The sequence below is a fragment of the Pseudophryne corroboree genome, chromosome 7 (assembly GCF_028390025.1).
Source record: "Pseudophryne corroboree isolate aPseCor3 chromosome 7, aPseCor3.hap2, whole genome shotgun sequence".
NCBI classification, from domain to species: domain Eukaryota; kingdom Metazoa; phylum Chordata; class Amphibia; order Anura; family Myobatrachidae; genus Pseudophryne; species Pseudophryne corroboree.
The window spans coordinates 58716654-58742991 of record NC_086450.1 but is presented as its reverse complement, the minus strand read 5'-3'; the positions used below and the strand labels follow the sequence as shown (position 1 = coordinate 58742991).

The window sequence follows — 26338 nt, the reverse complement described above, 5'->3', positions numbered from 1 at the left end:
TCAACCAACTGGGATAGTGGGCGCTTTTGAAACCCTGACGGCCTCTGAGCTGCAGAATCAGACACGGGTTGAGACCCTGACTGATTATCCAACCTTTTATGCAAGGAGCTTACATTATCATTTAACACCTTCCACATATCCATCCAATCAGGTGTCGGCGGCGACACCACAGTCACTTGCACTTGTTCTGCCTCCACGTAACCGTCCTCGTCAAACATGTCGACACAAACGTACCGACACACCACACACACAGGGGATGCTCTAATTGAGGACAGGACCCCCACAAGGCCTTTTGGGGAGACAGAGAGAGAGTATGCCAGCACACACCCCAGCGCTATATAACCCAGGGATTACACAGTAACTTAGTGTTTACCCAGTAGCTGCTGTTTTGATAATTTTGCGCCTAAATTTATGTGCCCCCCCTCTCTTTTTACCCTTTTTCTACCTTGATACTGCAGGGGAGAGCCTGGGGAGCTTCCTCTCAGCGGATCTGTGAAGAGAAAATGGCGCTGGTTAGTGCTGAGGAAGAAGGCCCCGCCCCCTCAGCGGCGGGCTTCTGTCCCGGGTCTGTGTAATAAAATGGCGGGGGCTCGTACATATATACAGTGCCCAGCTGTATATATGTGTCTTTTTGCCAAGAGGTATCCTAATTGCTGCCCAGGGCGCCCCGCCCTGCACCCTACAGTGACCGGAGTGTGTGGGTAGTGTGGGCGCAATGGCGCACAGCTGCAGTGCTGTGCGCTACCTCATGTGAAGACAGGAGTCTTCTGCCGCCGATTTCGATGTCTTCTTGCTTCTGCCGGCTTCTGACTTCTGGCTCTGCGAGGGGGACGGCGGCGCGGCTCCGGGAACGGACGACAAGGTCAGGTCCTGTGTTCGATCCCTCTGGAGCTAATGGTGTCCAGTAGCCTAAGAAGCGCAACCTAGCCGCAGTTAGTAGGTTTGCTTCTCTCCCCTCAGTCCCACGTAGCAGAGAGTCTGTTGTCAGCAGAAGCTCTCTGAAAATAAAAAAACCTAACTAAAATACTTTCTTATTAGCAAGCTCAGGAGAGCTCACTAAAAGCACCCAGCTCTGGCCGGGCACAGATTCTAACTGAGGTCTGGAGGAGGGGCATAGAGGGAGGAGCCAGTGCACACCAGGTAGTACTAAATCTTTCTTTAGAGTGCCCAGTCTCCTGCGGAGCCCGTCTATTCCCCATGGTCCTTACGGAGTCCCCAGCATCCACTAGGACGTTAGAGAAATTAGCAATGGAAATCAAATTTATTAACCCATGGAGGTCTGGATTTGGAGTCACACTCAAAATTAAAGTGGAAAAACACACTACAGGCTGGTCCAACTTTGATGTAATGTCCTTAAAACAAGTCAAAATGAGGCTCAGTAGTGTGTTGGGCCTCCACGTGCCTGTATGACCTCCCTACAACGCCTGGGCATGCTCCTGATGAGGTGGAGGATGGTCTCCTGAGGGATCTCCTCCCAGACCTGGACTAAAGCATCCAACTCCTGGACAGTCTGTGGTGCATGGAGCGAGACATGATGTCCTAGATGTGCTCAATTGGATTCAGGTCTGGGGAACAGGCAGGCCAGTCCATAGCATCAATGTCTTCGTCTTGCAGGGATTGCTGACACACTCCAGCCACATGAGGTCTAGCATTGTCTTGCATTAGGAGAAACCCAGGGCCAACCGCACCAGCATATGGTCTCAAGGGGTCTGAGGAGGGGTCTGAGGATCTCATCTCGGTACCTAATGACAGTCAGGCTACCTCTGGCGAGCAGATGGAGGGCTGTGCGGCACCCCAAAGAAATGCCACCCCACACCATTACTGACCCACTGCCAAACTGGTCATGCTGGAGGATGTTGCAGGCAGCAGAACGTTCTCCTTGGCGTCTCCAGACTCTGTCACATGTGCTCAGTGAGAACCTTCTTTCATCTGTGAAGAGCACAGGGCGCCAGTGGCGAATTTGCCAATCTTGGTGTTCTCTGACAAATGCCAAACGTCCTGCACGGTGTTGGGCTGTAAGCACAACCCCCAAATGTGGACGTCGGGCCCTCATACCACCCTCATGGAGTCTGTTTCTGATCGTTTGAGTAGACACATACACATTTGTGGCTTGCTGGAGGTCATTTTGCAGGGCTCTGGCAGTGCTCCTCCTGTTCCTCCTTGCACAAAGGCGGAGGTAGCGGTCCTGCTGTTGGGTTGTTGCTCTCCTACGGCCTCCTCCACGTCTCCTGATGTACTGGCCTGTCTCCTGTAGCGCCTCCATGCTCTGGACACTACGCTGACAGACACAGCAAACCTTCTTGCCACAGCTCGCATTGATGTGCCATCCTGGATAAGCTGCACTACCTGAGCCACTTGTGTGGGTTGTAGATCCGTCTCATGCTACCACTAGAGTGAAAGCACCGCCAGCTTTCAAAAGTGACCAAAACATCAGCCAGAAAGCATAGGAGTTGAGAAGTGGTCTGTGGTCACCACCTGCAGAACAACTCCTTTATTGGAGGTGTCTTGCTAATTGCCTATAATTTCCACCTGTTGTCTATTCCATTTGCACAACAGCATGTGAAATTGATTGTCAATCAGTGTTGCTTCCTAAGTGGACAGTTTGATTTCACAGGAGTGTGATTGACTTGGAGTTACATTGTGTTGTTTAAGTGTTCCCTTTATTTTTTTGAGCAGTGTATTTAGTAATGTATTACTAAAAATCACCTGGAGCAAAGTAACGGAACATGTCAGAAAAGTAAATATCCTATAGTATAGAAAAAATGGAAGGGCACAAGTTATTCTGCACAGAGATGGGCTGCCGCGGGGTGGACCCTACTCCGGTCTATGCAGCGTATCTTGTGGCTTTGTCCATGCTCCCCTAGCACAGACCTGAACTGTCAAACTGTACGAGCAGAGAGGGAGAACGGGGTAGGAAAGGGGGATTCTTACTTCGGAAAAGTTCAGTAAAGGTGAAGTGATACAATGGCGGCAACTCAAGATGCGTACAGTGCCGGATATGGACACAAGTACACTATTTTTCTTCTACAATAAGTTAAAATATCTGCATTTATTGATACAAGTAAAAGATGACGATGACAGTGACCATTCCCCAAGGTACTCTTTAGTCATCAGAAGACACTTTACTCATCGGGCTAATGCCAAAAAGTAGCGGTATATTTAAGCAAGCCAACCTATCAGAATAAAGGGGGTCATTCCGAGATGATCGTAGCTGTGCTAAATTTAGCACAGCTACGATCATTCACACCGACATGCAGGGGGACGCCCAGCACAGGGCTATCCCGCCCCGCATGGCAGTGCCGGCACCCCCCGCAGAAGTGCAAAGGCATCGCACAGCGGCGATGCCTTTGCACTTCAAGAGTAGCTCCCGACCAGCGCAGCTTTAGCGTGCTGGCCGGGAGCTACTCATCGCTCCCTGGCCCGCAGCGGCTGCGTGTGACATCACGCAGCCGCTGCGACCCGCCCCCCGTTCGGTCTGGCCATGCCTGCGTTGGCCGGACCGCGCCCACGAAAAGGCAGCCAAACGCTGCCGTTCCGCCCCCCCCCCCCCCCCCCATTTGCCTGTCAATCGGGCAGAGCCGATCGTTGTGGCCCGACGGCCTTCGGCCAGCTGGCATGCGCCGGCACACTGCGGCGCAGGCGCAGTTCTGACCCAATTGCACCGCTGCGCTAAACTGCCAAAGTTCTTTAAGCTTTTTATGGGGATACATCAAAAGCACAAGACCACTTAAAAGAAAAGGGACACAGACCTCTACAAAACAACTGGCGCCTGTCGGGAACATTGGCAAGTACTACTGCAAAGCAGAAAGGTAAGAATGTTGTGGAAGACTCATCAAGCTGACAGCGACTACAGATACTTGGCAGACGTCATAGAGATAGGATATCCACGCAACAATGATCGGAAAGTATGTCCAGCGTCAGAATAATACTAAGAAGAATTCATGCAACTGGCATTTTATAGTAGGTTCTAACTTACCCATGGCAACAAATACAATCGTACATCTCAAACTGAAGGCACTTATTAAAATTTTTATTAAATGTGTCTGTTATTTTGAATTTGCATATGCTTTAATGAGAAAAGAGTTTACACTTACCACTCACAAGGTAATAAATTGCTTGTTATATTAGATCGATAAGCGCAAATATCTATTATACAGCAGAAAATAATTTCATGGCCATGTATAAGTGGTAAAACCAGTTTACAAGTCATTTGTTATATTTTGCTTTGAATGTAGCATTTGAGATATAACATATACATATATCATTTACAACTCTGTAATTATGAGTACTGCATAACTGGAATTGTAGGTCTATGCTGCCGCCTAGTGGCGGCATGAGATCAGTGCAACTGGGTCATGAACATTAAAGCACAAATTAAGCATACCCAAGCTAAATATCAGATGTCTGAAATATTAATGTTGAAACTCATCACCTCTTTACATATCCCTGCAATCTCAAGTATTCTTCTGGCAAATACAAATCTTGGCAGCTGGACAGTGAATAAATGTATCGCCATGGTGTCCAGATCTTATTCATCAGCTTACACTGCTCAGCAACCATATGCCTGTATTACTGACAGTTCTGTTTCAGAGCTTCAAAATAACACAAGATTTAAATGCAAGATGACAGGGATTAATGCACAATCCACTGGATATTACCATACAATGTGGTATTCAACATCTGGCCCTCTAGATGGCTGCAGAACTACACATCCCAGCATGTCCTGCCACAGTATTAGCACGCCCTAATAGAAAAACTGTGGCAGGTCATGCTGGGATGTCTAGTTCCACAGCAGCAGGAGTGCCGCATGTTGATCAGTGGTGCTGTAGAATGTTCACTGAACCCGCAGATCCACGTGGTTTATACACATACTAAACAAAATATAGACACTTTTGATATTTACTCACTGGGGATCCCCCCCCCCACAAAAAAAAAAAACTATGCAAGTTTTTACTGTATTGCTAACTAACTGAATTGTGTACATTCTCATCTATACATTAATAGCAGAAGGACAACTTTTATTGGTGACTTAATTCTATGATGCCGTTGTCATATACCAAATTAAAGCTTTTGGTCCGTAGATTTGCAGAATTATATTGGCGTTGTAATTGGTTGCTTCGTTTTGCAGTTAAGTGGAAAAACATCCACCTGCCATTTATAATGCATCACCATTGTGCTCTGGAAAATGTGACACTTGGTGATCTCTCCTTGTGCATCTGCTGGGTGACCAGGAGCTTGAGCCCTGCTGGGTTTTCTGAAAACTGTGACAGTTATTTGCAGCCTCCCACTAAGCAGGGATTTTTTGACTCCTAAGGGGGTGAAAAGAGGTAAAATGTTCCGCCCAGCAAACCTTTGCCCGGTTGAAACCAGGCATATCGGCTAGTTTTACTTATTTATATACATGTCTGTTTGAATTTAACCACTTGCCTGGCATGATCGCATCAGATGTGACGATACCAGCAAGTGCTTTATCTGACATGGTCGCACCAGAAGGTCCCTCTGCCTCCCTGCAGCCTACCCTCAGTGTTGCCATGCTGCCGATCATTGCTGATCGGTCAGCACGGTAGGACCCACCACCAAGCGGCTGCAGAAAATGGCAGCAGCTGGGAAAGTGTAAAACAACACCCCCCAAACCACCCCCAGCCCCAATCCTCCTCTGGATCATCCAGATGGTCCCTGGCAAACTTTAGACAGGCCTGGACATGTGCTGGCTTAAGCAGGGGGACCTTTTCGGGCGCTGCAGGATTTCAATCTATGACGACGTAGTGTGTTACTAATGGTAACCTTTGTGACTGTGGTCCCAGCTCTCTTGAGGTCATTGACCAGGTCCTCGTGTAGTTCTGGGCTGATTACTCACCATTCTCAAGATCATTGATATCCCACGAGGTGAGATCTTGCATGGAGCCCCAGGTCAAGGGAGATTGTCAGTGATCTTGTATTTCTTCCATTTTTTAATAATTACGCCACCAGTTGATCTCTTCTCACCAAGCTGCTTGCCTATTGTTCAGTAGCTCATCCCAGCCTTGTGCAGCGCTACAATTTTGTCCCTGGTGCCCTTAGACAGCTCTCTGGTCTTGGCCATGGTGGATAGGTAGCAGTCTGACTGTTTGAGGGTGTGGACAGGTTTCTTTTATACAGATAACCAGCTCAAACAGGTGCCATTAATACAGGTAACGAGTGGAGGATAGAAGAGCTTCTTAAAGAAGAAGTAACAGGTCTCTGAGATCCAGAAATCTTGCTGCTTGGTAGGTGTCCAAATATTTATTTTCCACAAGAATATACAAATAAATTGTTTAAAAATCATATAATGTGATTTCCTGTATTTTTTTTTTTTTTCCAGATTCTGTCTCTCACAGTTGAAGTGTACCTATGATGGAAATTACAGACCTCTCTCATCTTTTTAAGTGGGTCAACTTGCACAATCGGTGGCTGTCCAAATACTTTTTTGCCCCACTGTATTTCACTCATAAAAAAAACACACAACAATTTCAGAGCGTTTTTTTTGGGGGGAAAATAGTCCGTTAAGTGGCTAAAGGAGTATATGAACGTTACATGACTAAACTGTAGACACCTACATCTACTATAATCAACTAATCAACTGAAAAAACAGTTCTCTCACAGAACAGAGTGTAAATGTGTGGAAGCATATTTCAGTTCATCCTGACATTTTAGCTCATTCATCCGCTAAGTCAGTATTAGGATGGTGACTAGGCAACAGTCATTTATCAAAACCAATGGAGAAGGACAAAAAGTGCTGCAGGCGGGAGAGACTGCATCACTGAGCATTGCATGGCCTCTTAGATGGCATACTAGACTGTCATATTTAGACCTGCTTGTATTGATGCTGCTTTGGAAAACAAAGCAGACAAATACATTCGATGGATTGATTCATTGTATAGATAAGAGACAAAGTACAGATAAAATGACTTCACAAAAAGCCAGGATTGTGATGCTGGATGCCGGCAGTCATAAGACCGACACTGTTCTTTCAGGATAATGAGCCTTGGCATCCCAAAGCAAATTATCCTGAAAGGGGTCGGGTAAGTATTCTTATCCTAGCCCTCCCTTTCCCGCAGCCTAACCCTATCCCTCCATTCCCCGCAGCCTAACCCTAACCTTCCCTTCCCCGCAGCCTAACCCTAACCCTTCCTTCCCAGCAGCCTAACCCTAACCATCCCTGGGGGTGCCCAACCCTAACCCCTCCTCCCCGCACCCTAACCCTCTCTTCCCTGCAGCCTAACCCTAACTCTCCCAGGGGGTTCCTAACCCTAACTCTCCCAGGGGGTTCCTAACCCTAACCCCTCCTCCCTGCACCTTAACCATCCCTTCCCCGTAATTTGAACCTAACCCCCACCCCTGGCCGGAACATAGGACTCCGTGGCAAAATTACGTTTGGGATGATGGTGGTCGGTATTTCGACATCTGCTTTCCAAGTGATGTCGGAGATCCGGCGCCAATATTTTGGTCGCCGGCATCCTGACCGCATCACCTTTTAAGAAGCAAAATATATATATATATATATATATATTTATTTTTTCAGCGGCATTCAGTAACGGACTTACAGCGGTCACATATTAAAGTCTGACGACAGTGCTGGGGCACTGAAACGTTACTATTAATACATGACCGCTGTAAGTCCGTTATTGAATGCCGTGAGTGCCGCACCTCCATTCTAATATATGAAGTCATTGTGAGGGCACCGGCTGCTTTATATGAAACTGCTATAGATAGATAGATATATAGATAGATATAAATAAACAAACACACATAAGACATAATATTAAAACCAAACACAGATGTAGTGAATTAGATTGATTATCTCATTACAATGGCACCTGTCAAGGGCCGGGATATATTAGGGAGCAGGAGAACAGTCAGTTCTTGAAGTTGGCAGAGCCTGCCATAGGCATAGGCAAACTAGGCAATTGCCTAGGGCATTTGATATGCCTAGGGGCATCAGCAGCTTCTGCTGATTAAAATGATATGCGGCATGCCTATATTCTGTGTGTAGCATTTCTTATGCAGATACAGCCACAGTCTCACACAATATATAGGCATGCTGCATATCATTTTAATCAGCAGAAGCTGCTTGTGCATCCTAGCCACATAGCAATGCAAATAAGATGCATTTTCATAAAAAAGGTGCCCGACGTTAGCATTGAGGCAAGATTTATGAGGACACATCTGTATCCAAGCAGAGGCAGAGGTCACAGTGTTAGTGGCAGTGCGAGTGCTGTGTGCATGTGAGTGAGTTGGTTATGAACTAGTGTTCGGAATATGTGTAAGATGCATTATGTGTGTCATGTAAAAATTAAAAATGCATTAATAATGTGCAACATATGTGTAAGGGGTACTATGTGTGTCAATATGTGTATAAGGGCATTAATAATGTGCCGCATATGTGTAACCGGGTACTACTGTATGTGTGTCATTATGTGTATAGGGGCACTAATAATGTGCAGCAAATGTGTAGGGGGCACTATGTATGTCATTATGTGTATAAGGGCATTAATAATGTGCGGCATATATGTAAGGGACATTATGTGTAAAAGGGCATTAATAATTGTTGTCATAATGTGTAAGGAGCATTATGTTTATAATAAGATTTTACTTACCGATAAATCTATTTCTCGTAGTCCGTAGTGGATGCTGGGGACTCCGTCAGGACCATGGGGATTAGCGGCTCCGCAGGAGACAGGGCACAAAAATAAAGCTTTAGGATCAGGTGGTGTGCACTGGCTCCTCCCCCTATGACCCTCCTCCAAGCCTCAGTTAGGATACTGTGCCCGGACGAGCGTACACAATAAGGAAGGATTTTGAATCCCGGGTAAGACTCATACCAGCCACACCAATCACACCGTACAACTTGTGATCTGAACCCAGTTAACAGTATGACAACGTAGGAGCCTCTGAACAGACGGCTCACAACAAGAACAACCCGATTTTTTTGTAACAATAACTATGTACAAGTATTGCAGACAATCCGCACTTGGGATGGGCGCCCAGCATCCACTACGGACTACGAGAAATAGATTTATCGGTAAGTAAAATCTTATTTTCTCTAACGTCCTAGTGGATGCTGGGGACTCCGTCAGGACCATGGGGATTATACCAAAGCTCCCAAACGGGCGGGAGAGTGCGGATGACTCTGCAGCACCGAATGAGAGAACTCCAGGTCCTCCTCAGCCAGGGTATCAAATTTGTAGAATTTTACAAACGTGTTCTCCCCCGACCACGTAGCTGCTCGGCAGAGTTGTAATGCCGAGACCCCTCGGGCAGCCGCCCAGGATGAGCCCACCTTCCTTGTGGAATGGGCCTTGACAGATTTAGGCTGTGGCAGGCCTGCCACAGAATGTGCAAGTTGAATTGTGCTGCAAATCCAACGAGCAATTGTCTGCTTAGAAGCAGGAGCACCCAGCTTGTTGGGTGCATACAGTGTAAACAGCGAGTCAGATTTTCTGACTCCAGCCGTCCTTGAAATATATATTTTCAATGCCCTGACAACGTCCAGCAACTTGGAATCCTCCAAATCGCTAGTAGCCGCAGGCACCACAATAGGCTGGTTCAGGTGAAACGCTGACACCACCTTAGGCAGAAAATGAGGACGCGTCCGCAGCTCCGCCCTGTCCGAATGGAAAATCAGATATGGGCTTTTATACGATAAAGCCGCCAATTCTGACACTCTCCTGGCTGAAGCCAGGGCCAGTAGCATGGTTACTTTCCATGTAAGATATTTCAAATCCGCCGATTTGAGTGGCTCAAACCAATGGGATTTGAGAAAATCCAAAACTACATTAAGGTCCCACGGAGCCACTGGGGGCACAACCGGGGGCTGTATATGTAGTACTCCTTTTACAAAAGTCTGGACTTCAGGAACTGAAGCCAATTCTTTCTGGAAGAAAATCGACAGGGCCGAAATTTGAACCTTAATGGACCCCAACTTGAGGCCCATAGACAATCGTGTTTGCAGGAAATGTAGGAATCGACCCAATTGAAATTCCTCCGTGGGGGCCTTCCTGGCCTCACACCACGCAACATATTTTCTCCAAATGCGGTGATAATGTTGTGCAGTCACCTCCTTCCTGGCTTTAACCAGTGTAGGAATGACCTCTTCTGGAATGCCTTTTTCCCTTAGAATTCGGCGTTCAACCGCCACGCCGTCAAACGCAGCCGCGGTAAGTCTTGGAATAGACACGGTCCCTGCTGAATCAGGTCCCGTCTTAGAGGTAGAGGCCACGGATTTTCCGTGAGCATCTCCTGAAGTTCCGGGTACCAAGTTCTTCTTGGCCAATCCGGAGCCACGAGTATCGTTCTTACTCCCCTTTGCCGTATAATTCTCAGTACTTTGGGTATGAGAGGCAGAGGAGGAAACACATACACTGACTGGAACACCCACGGTGTTACCAGAGCGTCCACAGCTATTGCCTGAGGGTCTCTTGACCTGGCGCAATACCTGTCCAGTTTTTTGTTGAGGCGAGACGCCATCATATCCACCTTTGGTTTTTCCCAACGGTTCACAATCATGTGGAAGACTTCTGGATGAAGTCCCCACTCTCCCGGGTGTAGATCGTGTCTGCTGAGGAAGTCTGCTTCCCAGTTGTCCACTCCCGGAATGAACACTGCTGACAGTGCTATCACATGATCTTCCGCCCAGCGAAGAATCCTTGCAGCTTCTGCCATTGCTCTCCTGCTTCTTGTGCCGCCCTGTCTGTTTACGTGGGCGACTGCCGTGATGTTGTCCGACTGGATCAACACCGGCTGACCCTGAAGCAGGGGTTTTGCCAGGCTTAGAGCATTGTAAATCGCTCTTAGCTCCAGTATATTTATGTGAAGAGACATCTCCAGGCTTGACCATACTCCCTGGAAGTTTCTTCCCTGTGTGACCGCTCCCCAGCCTCTCAGACTGGCATCCGTGGTCACCAGGACCCAGTCCTGTATGCCGAATCTGCGGCCTTCTAACAGATGAGCACTCTGCAACCACCACAGAAGAGACACCCTTGTCCGTGGCGATAAGGTTATCCGCTGATGCATCTGCAGATGCGATCCGGACCATTTGTCCAGCAGATCCCACTGAAAAGTTTGTGCGTGGAATCTGCCGAATGGGATTGCTTCGTAAGAAGCCACCATCTTTCCCAGGACTCTTGTGCATTGATGCACAGACACTTTTCCTGGTTTTAGGAGGTTCCTGACAAGTTCGGATAACTCCTTGGCTTTCTCCTCCGGAAGAAACACCTTTTTCTGAACCGTGTCCAGAATCATTCCCAGGAACAGCAGACGTGTTGTCGGGGTCAACTGAGATTTTGGAAAATTCAGAATCCACCCGTGTTGTTGCAGCACTACTTGGGTTAGTGCTACTCCGTCCTCCAGCTGTTCTCTGGACCTTGCCCTTATCAGGAGATCGTCCAAGTAAGGGATAATTAATACGCCTCTTCTTCGCAGAAGAATCATCATTTCGGCCATTACCTTGGTAAAGACCCGAGGTGCCGTGGACAATCCAAACGGCAGCGTCTGAAACTGATAATGACAGTTTTGCACCACGAACCTGAGGTACCCTTGATGTGAAGGGCAAATTGGGACATGCAGGTAAGCATCTTTTATGTCCAGGGACACCATAAAGTCCCCTTCTTCCAGATTCGCTATCACTGCTCTGAGTGATTCCATCTTGAACTTGAATTTTTGTATGTACACGTTCAAAGATTTCAGATTTAGAATAGGTCTTACCGAGCCGTCCGGCTTCGGTACCACAAATAGCGTGGAGTAATACCCCTTTTCCTGTTGTAGGAGGGGTACCTTGACTATCACCTGCTGAGAAAACAGCTTGTGAATGGCTTCCAATACCGTCGCCCTGTCTGAGGGAGACGTTGGCAAAGCAGACTTTAGGAACCGGCGAGGGGGAGACTTCTCGAATTCCAACCTGTAACCCTGAGATACTACCTGCAGGATCCAGGGGTCCACCTGTGAGCAAGCCCACTGCGCGCTGAAATTCTTGAGTCGACCCCCCACCGTTCCTGAGTCCGCTTGTAAAGCCCCAGCGTCATGCTGAGGGCTTTGCAGAACCCGCGGAGGGCTTCTGTTCCTGGGAAGGAGCTGCTTGCTGCCCTCTCTTACCCTTTCCTCTGCTTCGGGGCAGATATGACTGTCCTTTTGCCCGCTTCTTATAGGACCGAAAGGACTGCGGCTGAAAAGACGGTGTCTTTTTCTGTTGGGAGGGGGTCTGAGGTAAAAAGGTGGATTTCCCGGCAGTTGCCGTGGCCACCAAATCCGATAGACCGACGCCAAATAATTCCTCCCCTTTATACGGCAATACTTCCATATGCCGTTTGGAATCCGCATCACCTGACCACTGTCGTGTCCATAAACTTCTTCTGGCAGATATGGACATCGCACTTACTCTCGATGCCAGAGTGCAAATATCCCTCTGAGCATCTCGCATATAAAGAAAAGCATCCTTTAATTGCTCTAAAGTCTGTAAAATACTGTCCCTATCCAGGGTATCAATATTTTCAGTCAGGGAATCCGACCAGACCACTCCAGCACTGCACATCCAGGCTGAGGCGATGGCTGGTCGCAGTATAACACCAGTATGTGTGTATATACTTTTTAGAGTAGTTTCCAGCCTCCTATCAGCTGGATCCTTGAGGGCGGCCGTATCAGGAGACGGTAACGCCACTTGTTTTGATAAGCGTGTGAGCGCCTTATCCACCTTAGGGGGTGTTTCCCAGCACGCCCTAACCTCTGGCGGGAAAGGGTATAATGCCAATAACTTTTTAGAAATTAGCCCTTTTCTATCTGGGTTAATTCATCACATACATCATTCAATTCCTCTGATTCAGGAAAAACTACAGGTAGTTTTTTCACCCCCCACATAATACCCCTTTTTGTGGTACTTGTAGTATCAGAGATATGCAAAGTCTCCTTCATTGCCGTGATCATATAACGTGTGGCCCTACTGGAAAATACGTTTGTTTCTTCACCGTCGACACTAGATTCAGTGTCCGTGTCTGGGTCTGTATCGACCGACTGAGGTAAAGGGCGTTTTACAGCCCCTGACGGTGTCTGAGACGCCTGGGCAGGTACCAACTGGTTTGACGGCCGTCTCATGTCGTCAACTGATTTTTGTAATGTGCTGACATTATCACGTAATTCCATAAACAAAGCCATCCATTCCGGTGTCGACTCCCTAGGGGGTGACATCACCATTACCGGCAATTGCTCTGCCTCCACACCAACATCGTCCTCATACATGTCGACACACACGTACCGACACACAGCAGACACACAGGGAATGCTCTATTGAAGACAGGACCCCACTAGCCCTTTGGGGAGACAGAGGGAGAGTTTGCCAGCACACACCCAAGCGCTATAATATATATGGGAACAACCCTATATAAGTGTTGTATCCTTATAGCAGCTTAAATATATTAATATCGCCAAAAAAAGTGCCCCCCCTCTCTGTTTTACCCTGTTTCTGTAGTGCAGTGCAGGGGAGAGTCCTGGGAGCCTTCCTCACAGCGGAGCTGAGCAGGAAAATGGCGCTGTGTGCTGAGGAGAATAAGCCCCGCCCCCTATTTCGGCAGGCTCTTCTCCGGAATCTGTGAGATCTGGCAGGGGTTAAATACATCCATATAGCCTCAAAGGGCTATATGTGATGTATTTTTAGCCATAAAAAGGTATTATATATTGCTGCCCAGGGCGCCCCCCCAACGCCCTGCACCCTCCGTGACCGCTGTGTGAAGTGTGCTGACAACAATGGCGCACAGCTGCAGTGCTGTGCGCTACCTCAGGAAGACTGAAAAGTCTTCTGCCGCCTGCTTCTGGACCTTCCATCTTCGGCATCTGCAAGGGGGATCGGCGGCGCGGCTCCGGGACGAACCCCAGGGTGAGACCTGTGTTCCGACTCCCTCTGGAGCTAATGGTGTCCAGTAGCCTAAGAAGCCAATCCATCCTGCCCGCAGGTGAGTTCACTTCTCTCCCCTAAGTCCCTCGATGCAGTGAGCCTGTTGCCAGCAGGACTCACTGAAAATAAAAAACCTAAAAACTTTTTCTAAGCAGCTCTTTAGGAGAGCCACCTAGATTGCACCCTGCTCGGACGGGCACAAAAACCTAACTGAGGCTTGGAGGAGGGTCATAGGGGGAGGAGCCAGTGCACACCACCTGATCCTAAAGCTTTATTTATGTGCCCTGTCTCCTGCGGAGCCGCTAATCCCCATGGTCCTGACGGAGTCCCCAGCATCCACTAGGACGTTAGAGAAAAGGACATTAATAATGTGTAAGGGGCATTACTGTATGGAATTATGTATATAAATGCGTTACTAATGTGTGGCATTATGTGTATAAGGTGCTCTACTATGTGGGGTTGTGTATAGAAAGGGCACTACTGTGTCATCTAATATGAATAAAGAGCAATAGGGTGTGATGTAATGTGAATAAGGAGCAATTCAGTGTGATGTAATGTGAATAAGGGGCTCTACTGTGAGGAGTAATGTTTATAAGGTAAAGTAATACTACTGTGGGATGTAATATGTATTATGGACACTATCGCATGATCAAATGTGAATAAAGTTGCAGTAGTGTGTGGCGTAATTGGAATTGGAGTTACTATTGTGTGGCCATGCCCCTTGCCAGCAAAAACACACCCCTTTTTGGGCTGTGCGCAAAATGTGCGAACTGTTCCTATTTAAAATATAGGGGGTACAAACACCAAAATAAGGACTGCTATGGGTGAGGGGCGATCATGGTGGGAAAGAGGTGCAAGGTCAGAGGGGGAACCAGCGGTGGTGCTAGGGGGCACCAGACAAAATCTTGCCTAGGGCATCATATTGGTTAGGGCCGGCTCTGGAAGTTGGTACCAGGAAAAATGGCCAAGCGTAAGGATCTGAGTGGCTATGACAAGGGCCAAATTGTCATGGCTAGACGACTGTGTCAGAGCAACTCCAAAACTGCAGCTCTTGTGGGGTGTGACCGGAATGGTACCTACCTAATGAACCATATATTCTCTGGAGCTGGCCATACATCAGACCAACTTTCCTCCAACATTCAACTTGTCTAACTAAAACGCTGCCCCATACACCTTTACCAACTTTCTTATCCGACCAGCCAACTTCTTTCCAACTTGATCCTGCGTACTTCTGTATATTTTGTATATATTTATTTTTTTGGGAGATACTGAAGGTGTTGCTGTTGGGGGGGAGGGGGCTTGGGGCTTGGAGATACCAAGGTTGCTGACCTTAGTATAGAGTTATATAGAGTGATAGTTTGTGTCACAGAGACTGAGCGATTGTAACTAAAGTAATTTGGGGCTCTGTAGCTCTTGTATCATCGGTGGTGGTAGGCTACTGGATAATATAAGCAGGGTGTATTGATTAAACGGCGTAGGTGACAGAAAATTAATTGGAGAGAGAATATTAAACTCCTGCCTTCCAAATGTCAGGAATTGGGCTCAGCATAATCTTCTGACATATTACATACGAAGGACCTTATTCAGTAAGGATTGCACATTCTGCTTTTTTGAATGCTGGGGGCCGCCCACCGCAGGGCAACGTGGCCCAGCATGCTACCCGCCCCCTCCATCTGCGACCACGCACTAATTGCGATCGTGCTGCAATTAGTGCGCGGTTGCAGAAATTAAGGAAGTCTCTTGCCGGCGCAGCCCTGATAACGGCGCCACGTCCCTGTTTGTAAGCAGCCACTCCCACAACGTTCCGTCTCGGAAACGGAGCGCTGCCATCCCACGTTCGCCTCTGCCTGTCAATCAGGCAGAGGTGTTCGCAAATACTGCGGGCACCCGCATTAAATACGGGCGCATGCGCAGGCCGGGACCTGTGCGTGTGCCCGCGGGGCAAATGTAATTATTGCAGTTGGATGGCGATTTGAGATCCAACCTGAATTAGGACCAAAGTCTTCGCCATAATACATCTACCTGGTCTCTTACCTGGAAATCCACTCACCAGAAAGTGGGAACGAAAAAGTGAATTATTGTTGCCTTTCAGTGGTTGTGTCAGATACACAGACATGGAAAAAAACAACCTTTTATGTTTTTTTTTTTACTACATTTACTGTGATGAGCGCTGCTAAACAACTTACTCTAGAGAAAACTACAGCTGAGAAACCATTATCCACAAACCCTCATGTCTTAAGCGTCATTAGATCCCCATACCTATATTCTATACCAGTACGGCTGTCACATATTCGGCCCTTGATTTTTCAAAATGAAAGGAAACAATTTCTTTTACTTAGGACAAAGAACAGTCCGCATTATATAGGAAGAAAGTGTTATCATGCAGCAGTCGCACAAATGGCAATCACACGCTCCAGCGCACACTAGCGCAGATCCAGGATTTATACCCGTCAAACATTTCCATCTAGAACCTGCTGGCAGACAGTCCCCGTGCTGGCAATCAATCAACGTGCGTTTTGGAACATTCGTGTTTTGTGAGATTCTTTTGCAAAAGAGATTATTTGAAGACACAGGTTTCTGGGTAACAATTACCATCATTTATCACAAACACATTCTAAAGCTTACACAATATACAATAGCACCCTCTAAATCTATACAGTTTTATAAATTACAAAAAAGTGGAAAATATAATTTAAGGAAGAGGAAGGATGGTTGCACTATTTTACTGGGAACAGTATGTGATCCTGGCGGTCACAATATCGATACAGATTTTCACGATCCCGATAGGGGTGTGTTAAGTATACTACCTCCCCTTCCTCCCACCGCAGCCTAACCTTAACACCCCCCCTCCACTCCCAGTGGTGCGTAACCCTAACCAAATCCCCCCCCCCCCCCCCCCCAAACCCTCCTTGTCTATACTTACCTTCAGGATCCCGGGTGTCGGTATCATGGTTTTGGGCTGCTGACCTGGTCGGGATTACGGCATCGCTGTTCTGACGGATACTGGGATCCTGACCGTATACCATTTTACCATAGGAATAGAGAATACTATATAGCAAAGTCCCAGTTGTTATACTATACTATATAACATAATCCTGGTGGTCGATATTCCGGCATTTCGATCAGTGTCAGGGGTTCCATCGTCCCTGATGGACACACCTGGTTTGGCGGATGCCCGGGGAAAACTTCATGCACAAATGCAAACTGTCAGCTATAAGGGTTGGTGCAGGAGGAGATACAATGGTCTGGGGCTGTTTATCATGGTTTCCAAGTGAAGGGAAAGCAAAATGCCCCAGCATGCAATCACATTATAAAGAATTGTGAGCTTCCAACTTTGTGGCAAGAGTTTGGGAGAAGGCTGTCTCTTGTATTGGCATGACAATGCAGAAACGGTGGTCCATAAACAAGAGTTGGATGTGGAAGAACTTTTCTGGCTTTTAGAGCCCTGACTTTAGTCCCAGCGAGCAGATATAGGATGGACTGGAATGCTGACTGCAATCTAGGCCTTACCACACAACTTCAGTACACAACCTCACTATTGCTTCTGTGTCTGGGCCAAATTAATGTGAATATGTGCAGCCACGTTCCCTAAATCTAGTGGAGTGCCTTTCCGAAAACTCAACATAAACATTAGGAGGAAGTCCAGCAAATCCGTAAAACTGTGCAATTTTGTTGTTTTTAAGCTAACTCGCTTAACGCAAACCAATAAATCTGGTCTAGTTGTGTGAAATTATCCCATAAATACCCACTTACACATCTGTTTTGTAAACAAAGTTGTAGCGTAAAATTAGAGTAACGCACCTAAGCGCTTAATGGGTGTTTTTTTTTAGATCATATATTGAAACCGAATACAGGATGTATAAAAAGAACACAATGAACTATGGACGTTCCAAGATCCACTGTTCACATTCATGTCCTTTTAAATACCATTTTGTACACTAAAAAGCCCATTGCACATAAGAGCAATGAACCCTAAGTTGATGTGAGCTAGCACATCATTCCTGACAGCCAGTGCAAGAATGTGTGACACATTTAGTAACAGTGGGGTAGAGGTATTAAGCCTGGAGAAGGGATAATGCAGTGATAACTGCAAGGTGATAACGCACCAGCCAATCAGCTCCTAACTGTCATTTTTCAAACCCGTAATGATTGGCTGGTGTGTTATCACCTTCCACTTATCACTGCTTTATCACTTCTCCAGGCTTAATACATCTGCCCCAGTGTTCTGTGCACATGTGCTGTAACCCATAGCAACCAATCAAATGTTTCATTTCCTAACCTGCAGCAGAAAATGGACAAAGTCAGATGTATTACAATGGGCTACAACATATTTATCCCATTACATATTTGTATACTTTTAGTGTGACTCTGGCAATGGTGTCACTGTGCACCCAATCCTTCCTACTTCCAGGTGAAATGTGGGAGGGATGCCCACTCTTACACAAAATTATGGGACCAAAAGTTTGGGAGTCTCCAGTATGTTATGGGAAAGCGTGTAACTATGCACCATTATTACACAGTCCCTACAGTAGACTCTCTAGAGGTCGTACTTACTGAAGTGCTAACAGTCGCTTAGAGTTAGGAATGCACTGGTATGTGTGGGTGCTGGCCTGTGTGGGTGCAATCTTGAAAAAAATAGCTGTCATTTTTTTTTATTTTTTTTTACAATATATGCACAATTAAAGAAAAATAAATAATCATTACATTCTTGCAGCCTTTCGGAGGGCAGCAGAGATGAACTCCTGTGTTTCATTTACTAAAATAAATGACTTTCCTTTAACCAGCTCTCCCATATACTTCTATATAGCATTGCGTCTTAAGAGATGTAAGCTTTCACGAGCAGGGCCCTCTTCCCTAATGTGCTTTTATGTCTCTTACTTAGCCTTATCTTCTTTTCAATACTCCCTTTGATGGCACCAAATCCCTTTGTTTTCTGCCACCCTGATACTTATTTCAGTGCTGTGTACTGACGCAGCTATGTTTATATACCTTGTACTTGTCCTATATTGTATTGAATTGTAAGTCACTGTCTTCATGTTTTGCTTATTTGTCTACTGTGAACTTGGGCGCTGCGGATCCCATGTGGCGCCATATAAATAAAGGTTATTATTAATAATAATAATAATAATGATGATAAGGGCCCAAACGAGGCCATTTGGTGTATTGAAAACCAACCAGAACAAGTAGTTGTTCCTGATTAGGTTTTAAAAGTTCTAACGTAATGAAAGTTTACAGCTGATGACCGCTAAGAAACCAGTCACACAACATTGAAGAACACCTCCTGCAGGGACATAACGCACAGTGGGGCTGATTTTGAGAAGGGAGTGAAGCAAAGAGAAGCTTTGCACCTTGGCAAAACCATGTCGCGCCGCAGGTGGGGGAGATGTAAAATGTGCAGAGATTTACATTTAGGAGTGGCATGTCCAAACTCAAATTTAAATTGTAGAGTTACAGTAAAGCATTTGTGGGCTTCATGCAAACGCAGCCAGTATTTACCCTGCATGGCATTTTTTTTTAATGTATTTACACCCCTTGCACTGCAACAAGATTTCCCCAGGTGCAAAGTTATTTCTTTTTTTTTTTTGCTCCCAAATTAAAATCAGCCACGGTATTGTTATATCACATCTAAACTGATTTTCATTTGCCCAGTACGTTTAATAAATGGATGAAACTATTCTGTATTATCCAATTTTGCTATTGATTATAATTAAAAGGGAGTCATATAACGCAATGAGAGGATAGCGCTTCTTTTCTGCTTTGCTTTTTCTCCTTTCCGCACTAAGGGGGAGATTTACTAAGCCTTGAAAAGTGATATTTCACGGTGAGAAAGTACTATCCAAACAGCTCCTAACTGCCATGTTACAGGCTGGGTTTGAAAAATGACAGGAGCTGATTGGTTGGTACTTTATAACTTTTCAAGGCTTAGGGGGACATTTACTAAGCAGTGATATGAGCGGAGAAGTGAGCCAGTGGAGAAGTTGCCCCATCAACCAATCAGCAGCTCTGTATAATTTTATAGTATGCAAATTATAGATGTTACTTCAGTGCTGATCGGTTGCCATGGGCAACTTCTCCACTGGCTCACTTCTCTGCTCTTATCACTGCTTAGTAAATGTGCCCCTTAGTACATCTGGGCCTAAACTATTAAACCCCAGCATCGCTCTCTACATCACCAGACCATACATGCGCGCACAAAAGCACATTACCTGGGCTCACAATCAGCTGGAAGTTATGTAGCTTGTTCGGGTCAGGGAAATTCACTTTACAGGTGCCTAGTAAGAAGTAAAGAAAAGGAATTGTATTTATAAAGATATATTACTGTGATTGCCTTTATGTTCAAGATTCTTGCTGTGATATTACACCATGGAAAAAAATAAGAATTTACTCACCGGTAATTCTATTTCTCGTAGTCCGTAGTGGATGCTGGGAACTCCGTAAGGACCATGGGGAATAGCGGGCTCCGAAGGAGACTGGGCACATCTAAGAAAGAATTAGGACTACCTGGTGTGCACTGGCTCCTCCCTCTATGCCCCTCCTCCAGACCTCAGTTAGGAAACTGTGCCCGGAAGAGCTGACACAATTAGGAAAGGATTTGGAATCCCGGGTAAGACTCATACCAGCCACACCAATCACACCGTACAACTCGTGATACTATACCCAGTTAACAGTATGAATAACAACTGAGCCTCTCAACAGATGGCTCCAAACAATAACCCTTTAGTTAAGCAATAACTATATACAGGTATTGCAGACAATCCGCACTTGGGATGGGCGCCCAGCATCCACTACGGACTACGAGAAATAGAATTACCGGTGAGTAAATTCTTATTTTCTCTGACGTCCTAGTGGATGCTGGGAACTCCGTAAGGACCATGGGGATTATACCAAAGCTCCCAAACGGGCGGGAGAGTGCGGATGACTCTGCAGCACCGAATGAGCAAACTCAAGGTCCTCCTCAGCCAGGGTATCAAACTTGTAGAATTTTGCAAATGTGTTTGAACCCGACCAAGTAGCAGCTCGGCAAGGTTGTAAAGCCAAGACCCCTCGGGCAGCCGCCCAAGAAGAGCCCACTTTCCTCGTGGAATGGGCTTTTACAGATTTAGGATGCGGCAGTCCAGCCGCAGAATGTGCAAGGTGAATCGTGCTACAGATCCAGCGAGCAATAGTCTGCTTTGAAGCAGGAGCACCCAGCTTGTTGGGTGCAGACAGGATAAATAGCGAGTCAGTCTTCCTGACTCTAGTCGTCCTGGAAACATAGATTTTTAGGGCCCTGACTACATCTAGCAACTTGGAATCCCCCAAGTCCCGAGTAGCCGCAGGCACCACAATAGAGTGGTTCAAATGAAACGCTGATACCACCTTAGGAAGAAATTGGGGACGAGTCCTCAATTCCGCCCTATCCATATGGAAAATCAGATAAGGGCTTTTACAAGACAAAGCCGCCAATTCTGACACACGCCTGGCCGAAGCCAAGGCCAACAGCATGACCACTTTCCACGTGAGATATTTTAGCTCCACGGTTTTAAGTGGCTCAAACCAAATGCGACTTTAGGAAATCCAACACCACGTTGAGATCCCAAGGTGCCACTGGAGGCACAAAAGGGGGCTGAATATGCAGCACTCCCTTAACAAAAGTCTGAACTTCAGGCCGTGAAGCCAGTTCTTTTTGGAAGAAAATCGACAGAGCCGAAATCTGGACCTTAATGGAACCCAATTTGAGGCCCATAGTCACCCCTGACTGTAGGAAGTGCAGAAAACGAACCAGCTGAAATTCCTCCGTTGGAGCCTTCCTGGCCTCACACCACGCAACATATTTTCGCCATATGCGGTGATAATGTATTGCGGTCCCATCCTTCCTAGCTTTAATCAGCGTAGGGATGACTTCCTCCGGAATGCCCTTTTCCTTCAGGATCCGGTGTTCAACCGTCATGCCGTCAAACGTAGTCGCGGTAAGTCTTGGAACAGACAGGGCCCCTGCTGCAGCAGGTCCTGTCTGAGCGGCAGAGGCCATGGGTCCTCTGAGATCATTTCTTGAAGTTCTGGGTACCAAGCTCTTCTTGGCCAATCCGGAACAATGATTATGGTTATTACTCTTCTCCTTCTTATTCTCCTCAGTACCTTGGGTATGAGAGGAAGAGGAGGGAACACATAACCCGACTGGTACACCCCCGGTGTCACTAGAGTGTCCACAGCTATCGCCTGAGGGTCCCTTGACCTGGCGCAATATCTTTTTAGCTTTTTATTGAGGCGGGACGCCATCATGTCCACCTATGGTCGTTCCCACCGGTGTACAATCAGCTTGAAGACTTCTGGATGAAGTCCCCACTCTCCCGGGTGGAGGTTGTGTCTGCTGAGGAAGTCTGCTTCCCAGTTTTCCACTCCAGGAATGAACACTGCTGACAGTGCTATCACGTGATTCTCCGCCCATCGAAGAATCCTTGTGGCTTCTGCCATTGCTATCCTGCTTCTTGTGCCGCCCTGTCGATTTACATGGGCGACAGCCGTGATGTTGTCTGACTGAATCAGCACCGGTTGTTTTTGAAGCAGGAATTCTGTTTTACCCAGGGCATTGTAAATGACCGGTAGTTCCAGAATATTTATATGCAAGGAAGTTTTTTGACCTTGGACGTTTTCTTCCCTGAGTGACTGCCCCCCACCCTCGGAGGCTTGCATTCGTGGTCACCAGGACCCAGTCCTGTATGTCGAATCTGCGGCCTTCACGAAGATGAGCACTCTGCAGCCACCACAGCAGAGACACATTGGCCCTTGGTGACAGGGCGATCCACCGATGCATCTGAATATGCGATTCGGAGCACTTGTCCAAGAGATCCCACTGGAAGATCCCCGCATGGAACCTGCCAAAGGGAAACGCTTCGTAAGAAGCTACCATCTTTCCCAGGACTCGCGTGCAATGATGCACCGACACCTGTTTTGGTTGCAGGAGGTCCCTGACCAGAGATGATAATTCCTGGGCCTTCTCCTCCGGGAGAAAAACCTTCTTCTGTTCTGTGTCCAGAATCATACCCAGGAACAGCAGACGCGTCGCGGGAATCAGCTGCGACTTTGGGATATTCAGGTTCCAGCCGTGCTGATGCAGCACTTCCTGAGATAGTGCTACGCTGACTAGCAACTGCTCCTTGGACCTCGCCTTTTCAGGAGATCGTCCAAGTACGGGATAATTATAACTCCCTTCTTTCTAAGGAGTATCATCATGTTGGCCATTACCTTGGTAAATACCCTCGGTGCCGTGGACAGACCAAACGGCAACGTCTGGCATTGGTAATGACAGTCCTGTACCACAAACCTGAGGTACTCCTGGTGAGGTGGGTACATGGGGACACCCTCTTCCAGGCTTGTATAACCGCCCTGAGCGATTCCATCTTGAACTTGAACTTCCTTATATAAGTGTTCAAGAATTTTAAATTTAGGATGGGTCTCACCGAACCATCTGGTTTCGGTACCACAACATTGTGGAATAGTAACCCCGCCCCTGTTGAAGGGGGGGGTACCTTGATTATCACCTGCTGGAAGTACAGCTTGTGAATAGCATCCAGTACTACCTCCCTTTTTTTGGGAGCAGCCGGCAAGGCAGATTTGAGGTAACGGCGAGGGGGAGTGGCCTCTAACTCCAGCTTGTATCCCTGAGATACCACTTGTAGAACCCAGGGATCTACCTGTGAGCGAACCGACTGGTCGCTGAAGTTCCGGAGACGCGCCCCCACCGCACCTGGCTCCGCCTGTGGAGCCCCAGCGTCATGCGGTGGACTTTAGAGGAAGCAGGGGAGGATTTTGGTTCCAGGGAACTGGCTGTCTGGTGCAGCTTTTTCCCTCTTCCCCTGCCTCTGGGCAGAAAGGAAGCGCCTCTGACCCGCTTGCCTTTTTGTGGCCGAAAGGACTGTACCTGATAATAAGAATTTACTTACCGATAATTCTATTTCTCGGAGTCCGTAGTGGATGCTGGGGTTCCTGAAAGGACCATGGGGAATAGCGGCTCCGCAGGAGACAGGGCACAAAAAGTAAAGCTTTAGGATCAGGTGGTGTGCACTGGCTCCTCCCCCTATGACCCTCCTCCAAGCCTCAGTTAGGTACTGTGCCCGGACGAGCGTACACAATAAGGAAGGATTTATGAATCCCGGGTAAGACTCATACCAGCCACACCAATCACACTGTACAACCTGTGATCTGAACCCAGTTAACAGTATGATAACAGCGGAGCCTCTGAAAAGATGGCTCACAACAATAATAACCCGATTTTTGTAACTATGTACAAGTAATGCAGATAATCCGCACTTGGGATGGGCGCCCAGCATCCACTACGGACTCCGAGAAATAGAATTATCGGTAAGTAAATTCTTATTTTCTCTATCGTCCTAGTGGATGCTGGGGTTCCTGAAAGGACCATGGGGATTATACCAAAGCTCCCAAACGGGCGGGAGAGTGCGGATGACTCTGCAGCACCGAATGAGAGAACTCCAGGTCCTCCTTAGCCAGGGTATCAAATTTGTAGGATTTTACAAACGTGTTTGCCCCTGACTAAATAGCCGCTCGGCAAAGTTGTAAAGCCGAGACCCCTCGGGCAGCCGCCCAAGATGAGCCCACCTTCCTTGTGGAATGGGCATTTACATATTTTGGCTGTGGCAGGCCTGCCACAGAATGTGCAAGCTGAATTGTATTACACATCCAACTAGCAAAAGTCTGCTTAAAAGCAAGAGCACCCAGTTTGTTGGGTGCATACAGGATAACAGCAAGTCAGTTTTCCTGACTCCAGCCGTCCTGGAACCTATATTTTCAGGGCCCTGACCACATCTAGCAACTTGGAGTCCTCCAAGTCCCTAGTAGGCGCAAGACACCACAATAAGCTGGTTCAGGTGAAACACTGACACCACCTTAGGGAGAGAACTGGGGACGAGTCCGCAGCTCTGCCCTGTCCGAATGGACAAACAGATATGGGCTTTTTTGAGAAAAAAACCACCAATTTGACACTCGCCTGGTCCAGGCCAGGTCCAAGAGCATGTTCACTTTTCATGTGAGATGCTTCAAATCCACAGATTTGACTGGTTTTAAACCAATGTGTTTTGAGGAATCCCAGAACTACGTTGAGATCCCACAGTGCCACTGGAGGCACAAAAGGGGGTTGTATATGCAATACTCCCTTGACAAACTTCTGGACTTCAGGAACTGAAGCCAATTCTTTCTGGAAGAAAAATCGACAGGGCCGAAATTTGAACCTTAATGGACCCCAATTTGAGGCCCATAGACACTCCTGTTTGCAAGAAATGCAGGAATCGACCGAGTTGAAATTTCTTCGTGGGGCCTTCCTGGCCTCACACCACGCAACATATTTTCGCCACATGTGGTGATAATGTTGTGCGGTCACCTCCTTTCTGGCTTTGACCAGGGTAGGAATGACCTCTTCCTGAATGCCTTTTCCCTTAGGATCCGGCGTTCCACAGCCATGCCGTCAAACGCAGCTGCGGTAAGTCTTGGAACAGACATGGTACTTGCTGAAACAAGTCCCTTCTTAGCGGCAGAGGCCATAAGTCCTCTGTGAGCATCTCTTGAAGTTCCGGGTACCAAGTCCTTCTTGGCCAATCCGGAGCCATGAGTATAGTTCTTACTCCTCTACGTCTTATAATTCTCAGTACCTTAGGTATGAAAAGCAGAGGATGGAACACATACACCGACTGGTACACCCACGGTGTTACCAGAACGTCCACAGCTATTGCCTGAGGGTCTCTTAACCTGGCGCAATACCTGTCCCGTTTTTTGTTCAGACGGGACGCCATCATGTCCACCTTTGGTAATTCCCAACGGTTTACAATTATGTGGAAAACTTCCCCATGAAGTTCCCACTCTGCCGGGTGGAGGTCGTGCCTACTGAGGAAGTCTGCTTCCCAGTTTCCATTCCCGGAATGAAACACTGCTGACAGTGCTATCACATGATTTTCCGCCCAGCGAAAAGTCCTTGCAGTTTTTGCCACTGCCCTCCTGCTTCTTGTGCCGCCCTGTCTATTTACGTGGGCGACTGCCGTGATGTTTTATCCCACTGGATCAATACCGGCTGACCTTGAAGCAGAGGTCTTGCTAAGCTTAGAGCATTATAAATTTACCCTTAGCTATATTTATGTGGAGAAAAATCTCCAGACTTGATCACACTCCCTGGAAATTTTTTCCTTGTGTGACTGCTCCCCAGCCTCTCGGGCTGGCCTCCGTGGTCACCAACATCCAAAACTGAATGCCGAATCTGCGGCCCTCTAGAAGATGAGCACTCTGTAACCACCACAGGAGAGACACCCTTGTCCTTGGATATAGGGTTATCCGCTGATGCATCTGAAGATGCGATCCGGACCATTTGTCCAGCAGATCCCACTGAAAAGTTCTTGCATGAAATCTGCCGACTGGAATTGCTTCGAAGGAAGTCACCATTTTTTTACCATGGCC

General features: G+C 47.2%; 1 protein-coding gene across 3 annotated transcripts in view; it reads right to left on the bottom strand.

Moving 5' to 3' along the window:
- The window catches only part of UBE2F (ubiquitin conjugating enzyme E2 F (putative)), a 490291-nt gene that overhangs the window by 411651 nt on the left and 52302 nt on the right, over positions 1–26338 (bottom strand). For all 3 annotated transcript variants that reach the window (XM_063933173.1, XM_063933174.1, XM_063933172.1), the window contains exon 4: positions 20104–20169. In XM_063933173.1, coding sequence (XP_063789243.1) covers positions 20104–20169 — 66 coding nt within the window. The remainder of the gene's footprint in view (positions 1–20103; positions 20170–26338) is intronic.